Here is an 11852-nt window from a genome sequence, read left to right as displayed (position 1 = left end):
CCTCCTTTTTAATTTAACCCTTGTTGCCCTACATGTACGCTCTCATACGTGGACTGTACATGGCAACGTTCTAGCCGATTCTCAAGGATCATAATAGCCGGATTTATGTGAAACTTTTAACCAGAAAAACAGAAAGGGCATATATAACCATCTAATCCAGTTAAAATGACTAAAATTCCTATTATTATACTGTACCAAGGGTTGAATGAAATAAGAATTTCATTTAACCCTTGGTACACTACATGTACGCTCTCATACGTGGACACGACATGGCAACGATCTAGCCGATTCTTAAGGATCATAATAGCCGGGTGCAAGGTGAAAGTGTGCGAACGCGAGGCCAGATAAGAATGGCATGTAAAAGTCCGCGGTACACGCGGTGTGTCCTGCATTGCTCGGGCCGAAACGACACCGCCGACAGAATAACGATGGGAAAAGGTAGGGAGGATTGAGAAAGAAGGCGAATACACGTACCAGGGAATGCGCCCGATAATTATCGGCGTCTCCTTCTGGAGGTTGTCGAAACTGCTACGAGGATGGGGACGGATAATACCAGAGGCAACCGCAGAGTAATGGCCCGGCGTTAATTACCTCGTGTTACAAGCTCGGGGGCGAGGGCGGAAAAGGCCGACATTACCGACAGACACGGTTGTCGGAAGTAAGGCGATTCCGTCCCCCCATTTCTGCCCACTTTTCACGGGAGTGCGGTCGATCGCTGATCGGATTTTAATTGGTGGGCGCGGAGAACGGGCCCTATCTACTCGATATATCCTGCCGATAACCTGTGCCGGATTAACGGCTGCGGTAATATTAGCCCCTGCCTAAAGAACCATTCGAGAGAGATATCAAGACCCGGGAATTAAGCCCAAATTGGAGAACGATGTTTTCATTAATTTTCAGTAAATCGTCCAAGATACTTTTATTATCTCTTTAAATTCTCTAAATTAAATCTTTCGAACATTCGTAAATACCCTCAAGATATACGGCTGCGTATAGTTAAGAACACGCGTGTTGACAAATTAAATGCAATCAAATATTGACAGACTGTAGAGATAAATCCCTGGACGAGAGTCGAGTGATTTAACGGGATCTTAAATTAATGTTACCTCGAGTAATCCCACGGTGGACTGTTAAAAAAACCTTGCTATTTTACAACATTTTTCTCAGAAGGTTTTATGCGTTATATTTCTTTCACGAAAATATAACGTAACGTTATGAAATTATACATTTATTTAGACATACCCTGAGAAAGAATTTCCATTGAACCAAAGAAATATTTCTTTGAATAGTACCAAAGTAATATTCTGTTTAGTCAAATAATTGTTTGACTCAAATAAACTCGATTAAATAGGATGCAGCATTTATTCGGAGTTATGACAATTTATTTGAGTCAAATAATTATTTTTCGAATTAACAAAATATTTCTCTGGTACTGTTCAAAGAAATATTTCTTTAGTGCAATGCATTTTTTGTCACGTGTATGAATTTACTATTAAGACCGAATTTAGAATTGTAGTATAACCTTATGTACTAAAAGTGTATGGATTTAATGAATATTTTTAACAGCCTATAAATGGTCACGGCCCTTGTCGATTTTCGAGTAGGACCGAGGCCGAGAAATTTACCGGGCCGTATAGCTCTCTCCTCGACTTTCGCTATTCTGCATCCATTTAGGGTGCGTTCGGGTCTTGTCAAGGCGGGATATTGGGATGACACATACACGTGTTCGCGATGGACCATAAGACCAACGCGGCGCTATATCTCTTCCATTTTCGAAGCGATGAGTCACCCTCGTAGGTAGAGAGTTCACGGAAGTTGATCAGTCCGCGTGTACGAGTCTTCAAGAATAGGGTACGATCATACATCCGGCCAGTTGGTAGGATGTCAAGCACGACGATCGGTGCTCCGTAGAACTCGCATTTCCGCTAAGTGAACCGGAAGCCTGTGATTACGTTCCGTTCGACGAAGGTCGGATAGAACACGTGTTACACCAGTTGCAGTCAACCTCTTAACTCTAAAACAAAATTTAAACGCTAGAAAATTTCTGGAACAAAATTCGCTCTTGTAAATAAATCATTTCCTGACGAAGAACATGTAAATATATTCGCCTCGTCGGTGAACATTAACTCCGTTATTTTGCGAAAGTTTGTTACAATTGTCAATTAAGAGGTACCAACAGCTGAACGTCAATCGATAGGCTCAGTGGGTTACGAGGTATTTTCGGACTTGGCACGAACCTCAGCCGCGAGAGTAGAGACCTGTTCTACTCGTCGGATGATCATTCCGGATTATTGATAGTCTTGATAGGAAAATGTTTATCAAATACGCGGAGCTGTTTCTCGACGAGGGCTACGCCTCGGATTCGCAAAACGTAGGTATGCGTGTGCACATGACTGCTTCTGCGGATGTGTAATTGACAGTAACGCATTAACCACGTGCCGTATGATAATAAAGCTATGAATCAGCGAGGGAGGTTGCAGTCGGTTGTGGCGGAGTAAGTCATCGCTTGAGCAGGAGACATGGACGGGTTACTCCGCAAACGATACCTTGGTCTCGCTTCTTGTAACAGAGTTTCTTCAATGAATTTTCAGTTTTTGCGCAGATATTGCGCGCTTTATTCCACGTGGGAAAATATTTCACCCGGCGAAGATCCCTAAAACGCACGTTATCCGGCGTTTATTGTAGTGCAGATCATTAAAACGCACATTATTCCACATTTCTCACGGCGGAGATTATTAAAATACACATTCTCCAAAATATATCGCGACTAAGATCGATAAATCGCACATCATTCAACATTTGTCGTAACATAGTTCATTAAAGCGCACACTATTCCACATTTGTCGTAACATAGATCACGAGAACAAAATCATTTGTACGTTAAATGGTATACAGCTTGACGGAGATGATTAAAATACACATTCTCCAAAATATATCGCGACAAAGAGCGACAAATCGCACATTGTTTAGATAATTGAAACTCATGTCATTCGACAATTGTCGTAACATAGTTCATTAAAACGCACAATATTCCACATTTGTCGTCACGTAGATATTTAAAACTCATATCATTCGACAATTGTCGTAACATAGTTCATTAAAACGCACAATATTCCACATTTGTCGTCACGTAGATATTTAAAACTCATATCATTCGACAATTGTCGTAACATAGTTCATTAAAACGCACAATATTCCACATTTGTCGTAACGTAGATCACGAGAACAAAATCAGTTGTACATCAAATGGCATATAGCTTGATCGATGGCTTGGTTTAAATGTATTAGTGAGCAGAATCTTCAGGAAACTTATATTACACGGTGATAATTCTAAATTTTCGTTTGAATCGCAGGTCCAGAGGCTGGCCGAATACGAGAGGTACCTCGGCCAGGAAGCAAGGAGCGTGGTGGAGAACGGAAACGGCAGCGTCAGCAGTGGAGCCGTTCTCCAGCGCGGCCAGCTCGAGGGTGACCTGCACCGGATCCAGGAGCTCTTCCCTGGGGACAATCTACGCCTGCACGAGCGGGATGTCCTAACAACGGTAAGTACGGTTCGAGGCCTTCCCTCCTAATTTAATTTCACATAGAGGCTCGTCCTCGAGTCGCGCGGGTGAAAGCAAAAAGGAAAAAGGGGGAAGGAGAAAGAGAGAGAGAGAAAAAAAAGAAGAACGCGCATATTGTGAACACTCCCTTTGTCCTCGCGGTCGCGTGGGCTCGGTGCGTGAAAGCTATTTGCATATTGGGCGTGTGCGAGAGGAGGTATTGTCAAGAGCGTGGATTATGTCGGCCATTAGAAAGATTAGTTGGCGCATTTTGTACCGAGCCCTACGCACGCGCGTCGTCCCCTCTCCGAATAAGAGGGAACGAGTGCCAACGGAAGGGTCATGGACCACTCGGGGATCGCCAGTTTCGAAACGCCGGGGAAGAATGGCTGTTGTGACACCCGAAGGTGGTTTAATACGAATCCATATAGGGGGCACTGGAATTCGTGTAATCGCGGCTTAAGCATGTCAGTCAATCCCGCCCGGGGGAACGGGAATCCGCCGGTGGTCCGCACTCTCGCATCCATCACTCGGAGCCCTCTAAACGGGACTTGGATGGGAGCAATCGCGGTAAAACGAGATTCGTTTGTCTCTCAGAAAATGAAGAGCCTCATACGGAAAAGGAGCGGCGGAAACACGGGGAGGCTGACCAGAGTCCTCTCCCAGAAGTCCTTGAATGCCGTTAACAACGTGCCTGCCCCGAAATCACCCCCGAGGACGTTCCTCCTGGAAACGCCTGTCCAGTTTACCACGGTTTGTATTACTTGCATCTGGAATAACTAACATTGTAACTGTAGATGAACGTCTCAAATATCGATGTGCTTTCAAAGACCTGTAAAACATATCCTTCGGGTGTAAAAACGATTTTTCTAATTGTATTCGTCTTTCCTCGATTCATTGCAGAATTTCATCCGAAATCGTCTTCTGTTCGTGAAAGTCTTGAAACAACTGTTTTTGCCAAATATGATAAAATGTTCATATTATTAAAAACTCAAATTAAATATTGTTGCCAATTGTAGAGTATTTTATGGGATGAACTCTGGATAGTGTACAATTTTTTATGAGACCTTCACCTCTTTACGATCATTGTTGATTCCAAGCTTCGTCAACCATTTTTACCGAATATGGTAGAATATACTGTTAAAACTTAAATAAAATATTTTTGCCGAATGCACGATATTTCATGGGATGAACTCTAGATAATATACCATTTTTTATGAGACCTTCGCCTCTCTAAGATTATTGTCGATTACAAGCTTAGTCATCAACTTTTGCCGAATATGATAGAACATTCTATTGAAAATTAAAATTAAATATTTTAGCCAAATGCGAAATATTTCATAGTATGAATTCTAGATCTAGATCATGTACAATTTTTAATTAGACCATTTCTTCAGGCTCATGGTTGGTTCTAGGCTTAGATGAGCGATCTTGGAATTTGTTGAACTCGCTGGTCGATTATCCCATTGCGGCATTTAAACTATATCGTGACTCTTGCTGACATTTCAGGGAATGCAGTCGCAGGAGAGGCACCTCTTCCTCTTCACGGACCTCCTGCTGATCGCGAAGGCTAGAAGTGGCGGCAACTTCAAGCTGAAGCAGTCGGTACGAATGAGCGAACTTTGGCTTACGGCTGGCCATATCGAGGAGGTCGCCGAATCGAACAAATCTCAGGAAACGAGCTTCGTCCTTGGATGGCCAACCACGAACGTCGTGGCAACCTTCATGTAAGTATGACCAGAGAACAGCTTCCTGTTAATGCGTTTTGCAACCGTCAGCCGCAAGCCTTCTCCGCTAATTCCTTAAATCAATTTCCTATGCTAATTTCCCATACGTCTCGTTAATTCATCCTGGAAGACATTAAAGTATTCTCGCGTCTGCTTTTAGGACTGCAGCAGCGAGGGATTTGTGGTGGGGAAGACTCACCGAACTCGTCCGCGAAGAGAGCATGAAGGAACCTCCAGACACGAACATCCAGGTCGTGTACCACGACAACGAGACGAACACCGAATACGTAAGTTGCCAATGTCCAAAGTCCTTAATTTATACACGATAATTACGATTAAGCCGAATTTACACCCTGATAAAAATGCCCCCGTAAATTTACACACTCAAAATCGTTGGCTTAAGGGGATGTGAAAGTAACATCAAAGAGGTTTCGTTTATGAAACTTTTCTCCTAATTGGATGTACCGAATCAGTTAAAACTTTACAATGTAAATATAAAGGCTATAAAGAAGGTCCTGACGCCTATGAAGTTTCAATTTTGAGACAATTTGTTCATAGATATTTCAAAATTTTTTTATAATAAATGAAATTTTGCGAATTTTAGGACCTACCACAGGGGTTCCATATTCACGTTGTAAAGTTTGAAACGATTCGGTGCACCCAGTTTGGAGAAAAGTTTCATGAACGATTGACTCCTAAGACGCCACTTTTACATCCTCTTAATGCCACAATACGTTGCAGTAAAATTATATCGTCTCTGTAATACCATACGTAGCATCTAAGTTAAGTTAAAGGGAATTACAATATAATGTTACATGCAGTTCAAGTAAAACAATGCATCGATGCGGTAAATATACAATGTTACGTGTATTTATATATTTTTTCTGTGTGAAACATCAGTTATGATGTGTGTAAAAATGTTTGTAAATCTCCACCGATTTTTATCAGGGTGTTCGAGTGGAAATTATCGGCATTTTTAATGTGAATTAGTAACTGCAAAAGTATTGTAAAATTAATTTCATCCTTTTTGCAGTGCAAGACGATAATGGTGGGCTCCGAGATGACGGCAGCCGCGTGTGTCAACTTAGCAACTCGACTGCTGGACCTCCAGGGACCTTTTCAACTTTGGGCGAGGACGTCTTCCGAAGAAGCCCCTTACCCTCTTATTGGCCATGAAAGACCCTTCGCCGTCAAGCTGTCGAATTTACGACATACCCTTTCTGCAGAAGAGGGCTTCGACCTCGAGCACTGCAACAAGAGCGGCCACGACAATTGTCACTTCATTCTCAGGCCGGTTCTCAAGTCACCCGTGAAGAAGAACAAGTCGAAGATCACCGGTTTGCTGAGAAGATCCCTCTCTCTCAACCCGAACATTTTTGGCGTTAATTTATCTCGCCTGGATGAGAATGGATTGCCGAAACCGGTGCTGATGATGCTGCAGCAGTTGTTCGCCAAAGGTCCCTTCACGCAGGGGATTTTCAGGAAATCGGCCAATGTCAGGATCGTTCGTGAACTACGAGATCAGATCGAGTCGACTGGTGATCCGAGCTGTCTAGAAGATGCTCCCATTATCGCCGTTGCCGCTCTTCTTAAGGACTTCTTGCGATCCTTGCCGGATCCTTTACTTACTTCGCATCTCTTCCCATTATGGATGGCGAGTCTTGGAGCGGCAAATCCCGTACAGACGATGAAGAGGTTTGTCCTTGACAAAATATGTCTTTATAAAGAAATCATGCTGAAATGTGGCCGAGATAATCAAAGCGATCTAAGTAACTTTTTATTAAAAATGTAACTCACATTATTGGAACTTAAGGGCATGTGACGCAAAATATGGGTTAAATTCATTTTATTATATTTTTTACTCGGACCATTTTCGTAATTACAGGCGTAAATATGGATAGTGAAATATAGTAGAGGGAATTTAATGAAAATATTTATTTCCTTTTCAGTATTTTAGATAGACTGCCGAAAGCGAACTATACCCTGTTGTCGCACCTGATCTGCGTGCTGCATCACGTGGCGAGGCGATCGAAACACAATTTAATGTGCGCCAGTAACCTAGGAGTTTGCTGCGGACCGAGTTTGCTGTGGCCTCCAAATCCTTCGGTAGACCGAAGTCGAGACATCCCTACCTTGACCGAAATGCTGATTCGTCACTGCGAAGCTCTTTTCGGCGAAGGCGTTACTCAGCTTCTCGGAGAAGAGCGGAGCGACAGCGGAGCCGAGGAAAGCACCGACAGTTTGCACTGTGAGCAAAATTTAATCGTTACCCTCTCCGTTTCCTCTGATTTAAAATATATAATATTAGAGGTCCATAGCGATGTTCAATAAAGAAATTTCATTCAACAAGCAACTGTCAATAGTAGAGATAATATGAAGTAAATGAATTTCATTAAGGTGATGTGAAAGTGGCGTCGAAGAGGTTTTGTTTATAAAACTTTTCTCCCAACTCGGTTTACCGAATAGTTTGAAACCTTACAACGTGAATAGGGAGACTATTAGGAAGGTCCTGAAACTCATGAAATTTCAATTCTTTTCAAATTTGTTTATAGGCATTTTAAAAATAGTTTATAAAAAATGAAATTTCATGAGTTTTAGGACATATCTTAGGGTCTCCGTATTCACGTTTTAAAGTATGAAATGATTTGGGACACCCAGTTCATAGAAAAGTTTTATGAACGATTGAGCTTTCGGATGTCACTTTCACATCCCTTTAAGATGATGTGAAAGCGGCATCTGAGGGGTTAATCGTTCATGAAACTTTACTCCGAATTGAGTGTACCGAACCGTATGAAATTTTACCACGTGAACACGGAGGTCCTATAGAAAGTCCAAATACCAATGAAGGTCAATTTGTTATGGAAAATAAAAAAAGTGTTTATAAAAAACATTTAAAAAAACGAAGTATCATGTGTATCGGGACGTTCCTTAGGGCCTCTGCATTCATGAGATTAAATTTCAAATAATTCTGTACATAGTTCAAAATATGTGTCATGAACGAGATCCTTCAGCGGTCGCTTTCATGTCACTTCAAGATTTATATATTTAAAAAAGACATCGTCATGACTCGTTTCTCTCGTTGCAGCAGGTGGGCTTTCGTTGGACAGCCTCGACCTGACGGAGCCACCCCGGAAGGACCACATGTCCCTGTCTCGTGACTCCGGTCTGACCCTTTCAGACTGCCAGCTCTTCATCCCAGAATCACCTGTGGGCTCCGAAGACTCAGCAGTGAACGCCTCCTCCTCCAGTTTCGACAAGCCTCTCGTGAAAGAGGACAAATCGAACGGCAAAGCGTACATTCGTGTCTACGGAGGCTGGGAAGAAAGAATAAATTCATACACGGCAACGTCGAACCATCCAAGCTCCATGGAACATGGTTTTAGAGAGGAGAAGGTCACCAATGGCAACGGGTGCTATCCTAATCCAAACTTCCAACGACAAGATTGGCTCAGAGCGCAGCTGAAGAGGACACCTAGGACGAAACTGGACGAGCACGAGCAACGAGGAAAAGAGAGGTTCGACGAGAAAGACCTGTACGGTAGGGAGTACCTCAGACAAGACTCCATGAAAGAGAACGTGGAAAACTGCAAGGACCTCTTCAGGTCGCAGATGGACGTGTCCAGGGACCTACGAACCGAATACGAGCGATCCTCCCAGGCAGACACCTGTGCCGAGAGGGTGTCCATCCACGACTCCGAGCAAGATTCCAGTGGAGGTTCCCCAATGTCCGCGGACAGGTACGAGTTCAAGAAAGACCGCTTCAGCGAGTTCAAGAAGGTCAAGTCCGAGGTCTACGTCGGCAGCAGAGAGTCGCCGGTCTCGCAGAACGGCAGTTATCATTCCAGTGGGGATCTCTACGAGTTCAAAAAGGTGAAGAGCGAGATCTACGTCAGCAAAGACTCCAGGACAGAACGCTACGAGCACGAGAAGTCGGATGGGAACATTTATGGGAACCGAGATACGGTCAATGACGTCTATAGTTCCAGGGAGCGGAGCGATCTGTACTCCTTTAAGCAAGCCGAGGCGATAGATGTCTTTGGGGACGAAGAAGACGACGAAGACGCCGAGAGGACGTGGCCCGATACCCCTCCACCTCTGCCGCCGAGGCTCAGGCATCTGCCACCTGTTCACATGAGCCTCGAAGACAGGCACAAGGTTGCTGGAAGGTCCAGGTCCCTCCCGCCGCCTCCACCTTATCGACCTCCACCTCAGCCCAGGGCGCCTATCACGACGAGACACCTGGGGTACACCAGGTCCGTCGTCGACGATGAGAGCTATGTCTGAAAACACGACGGACCGGGTCGACCGACTTCCTGGATAATCAAAGAGCCGAGTCGTAGCCGAGACACCGACAGTTCTTCAGAGCTTACTAGGTGGAACTCGTGATCTCGGTGTGACTAAAACTAGTCGAAGCAAATGAACTGTTAGTACGAGCTGTCTACTGTCGGAGACCTCTCCGCAAGGTCGTCGTCGAAGCGCAGCGCAAGGTGTCGAGGATTTAGATCCAACTATTCTATGTATATTTCCTTCAATCAGACACGGATCTAGAAACGGGATGGAACGAAACTAGCTATGCGGATGTGGCGTCGTTTCGCTGGTACCATTGTGTTGTCAGCATCAAGAGACGCTCTCGTCGAACGATCTTATAGCGGTTATTCAGTGATTCAGGGTGCTTCCAGCCTTAACGCATAAGTCGTTAGATATCCATATAGAGACGCTACGGTTAAGACTAGATAAGACTATAAAGCGCGAACATATGACAAGACTCGAGTCGAGGCGATGTATAAGTAGGAATTGTAATTTGAATAATGTGTCCGAAGTGTTCTCGCGATTGTTCTCCTGCTACATTTGGCCGTAATTGTCAAAAGGAAATTAGTCTTAGTGTTGCCGCTGTTGATCGACCAAAAATTAAGTAATACCTCCGGGATCGAGTGCTTACATTTCGCCGATCGAGAGACGAGAAAACGTTACCACTTGTAGAGAAAAGAAAAATGGAATAGGTCGTTTTTTTTTTAATTCGTTTGCGTCGATGGCTTTATATTTAGGAGCCTACGAAGTAAATGTCTCGCGATTTCAAGACCGACTGTTGGAATTATTTTTGTTTAATATATGGTAGAGTAAAGTCAGAGGACATGTTTTAGAATTCGCAGTGTAGTTCTCTTCGACAAAGCATTCTACGTTTTAAATGGTCGAATCGAGAGTTCCTGGAGTAGCCTCATTTCGGAAATTAACGTTATCCCTCGTTTCGCAGAGGTCGGTCGAATCGATTTAAGAGCAGTCTCTCGTATAACAAAACATGACACTAATAATTACCTAACAGTTGTAACTTAATTTATAGGTATAGCACGTACAGACATTGTTGTAGAAACGATCGCACGCTGATCGCATGGATGAAGCCAAGTGCGATATTATCTTAGCGAGTACGATAGCAAGAGGATTGCCTCTAAGATTTTTAATTCTTTGTACATAATATATCTGTAAACTTTTATATCGCTGAATTTATAAACGTAAAAATATACATTACACGATGCCACTAAAATAATATGTATACTTATACCTAAATTATATATGACGAAACTATTGAAGTAAATATATTTCCTATTTTATACAGCTAACAAGTCATCCTTGTTGAACCACATGAAAATCTGAACAATCGATCTTAATTGTTATAAAAGCATTCCATTTTGTAGACTCAATTTCTACACCTTTGCCCCTGAAGATTAATAATAGCCTTAATTAGTCTACCATCAAGAAATATAAGGAGACATGACGCCTATAGTCGATTTCACAGAAAATGGCTTCATAATCGGGATCCAAGATTTTCGATTTTCGCTGATCTAACGATGTGAGCGCTACTTGCGGAAATTGAGAGAACTCCAATCTTACGGGACTAAAACATTTTTTACCGATGTAAATTACCCTAAATGCTTTTAATTTTGCAATTAAGGTACGCAAAGTGAAACGATAATCTGCGCATGATATACAGAATGTGATGTTTTTAACGCGATAAAAACTAGCGAACACGCTTATAGACGATAATTTTTAATTGCAAAGTTTCATCGAGGAGGCGGTCTTGGCACTAGATCTGGAAAAATCTGAATATCTTGGATCCCAAAAGTGGGAACGATTTCAATACATGACGTTGTATCTCCTTATACTACTTCGCGGAGTCTACCTGAACTTCACTGTGACAGTTTTTGTTTCTCACACTTCAACTTCTGGGTGGACTCCAGTTCACATTCCGTTTCATTGGGGCTAATTGAGGTTATATCTATTTCTATAATGAAAATCAACGAAGCATGGAGCTCGAGGAATTTGCGAGTCTTCAATTAGACCGGCCAGTGTTGCATGATCTCAGGGTGAGTGTAGCCATTAAACTTTCCTGGAAAAAAGTTCCCTATAATTTCCCAATTACACCTTAAACCCCCGTACATATTCCCCAGACCGAGGAGCAACTGAAAAGGCACACTTTGGACGGGAACTTGGAGCAAAAGCCAATAGAACGGGCGTTACATCTTTTAACGTAAGTACATGATTTAACATTATTGCATAAATTAAAACGACACCACCTGCGGTTGTTTAT

At 42.9% G+C, this 11852-nt stretch overlaps 1 protein-coding gene across 2 annotated transcripts; it reads left to right on the top strand.

Moving 5' to 3' along the window:
* The first annotated feature begins 1677 nt into the window (after positions 1-1677).
* On the top strand, positions 1678-10879 carry LOC105697048 (rho GTPase-activating protein 20). 2 transcript variants are annotated; one of them, XM_023432156.1, is made up of 8 exons: positions 1678-2371; positions 3354-3542; positions 4140-4295; positions 5052-5269; positions 5430-5556; positions 6303-6964; positions 7219-7517; positions 8358-10879. In XM_023432156.1, the coding sequence occupies exons 1-8, from the start codon at positions 2312-2314 to the stop codon at positions 9551-9553; spliced, it is 2907 nt and encodes a 968-aa protein (XP_023287924.1). In that variant the 5' UTR covers positions 1678-2311; the 3' UTR covers positions 9554-10879. The 2 variants fall into 2 exon arrangements, with proteins under 2 accessions (XP_023287924.1, XP_012275441.1); XM_012420018.2 differs by having other exon boundaries at positions 8355-10879.
* Positions 10880-11852: the final 973 nt, after the last annotated feature.

Source organism: Orussus abietinus, unplaced genomic scaffold, assembly GCF_000612105.2.
Source record: "Orussus abietinus isolate OABI.00-Male unplaced genomic scaffold, Oabi_2.0 scaffold252, whole genome shotgun sequence".
NCBI lineage: Eukaryota > Metazoa > Arthropoda > Insecta > Hymenoptera > Orussidae > Orussus > Orussus abietinus.
This window is presented reverse-complemented; position numbering and strand designations above follow the sequence as displayed.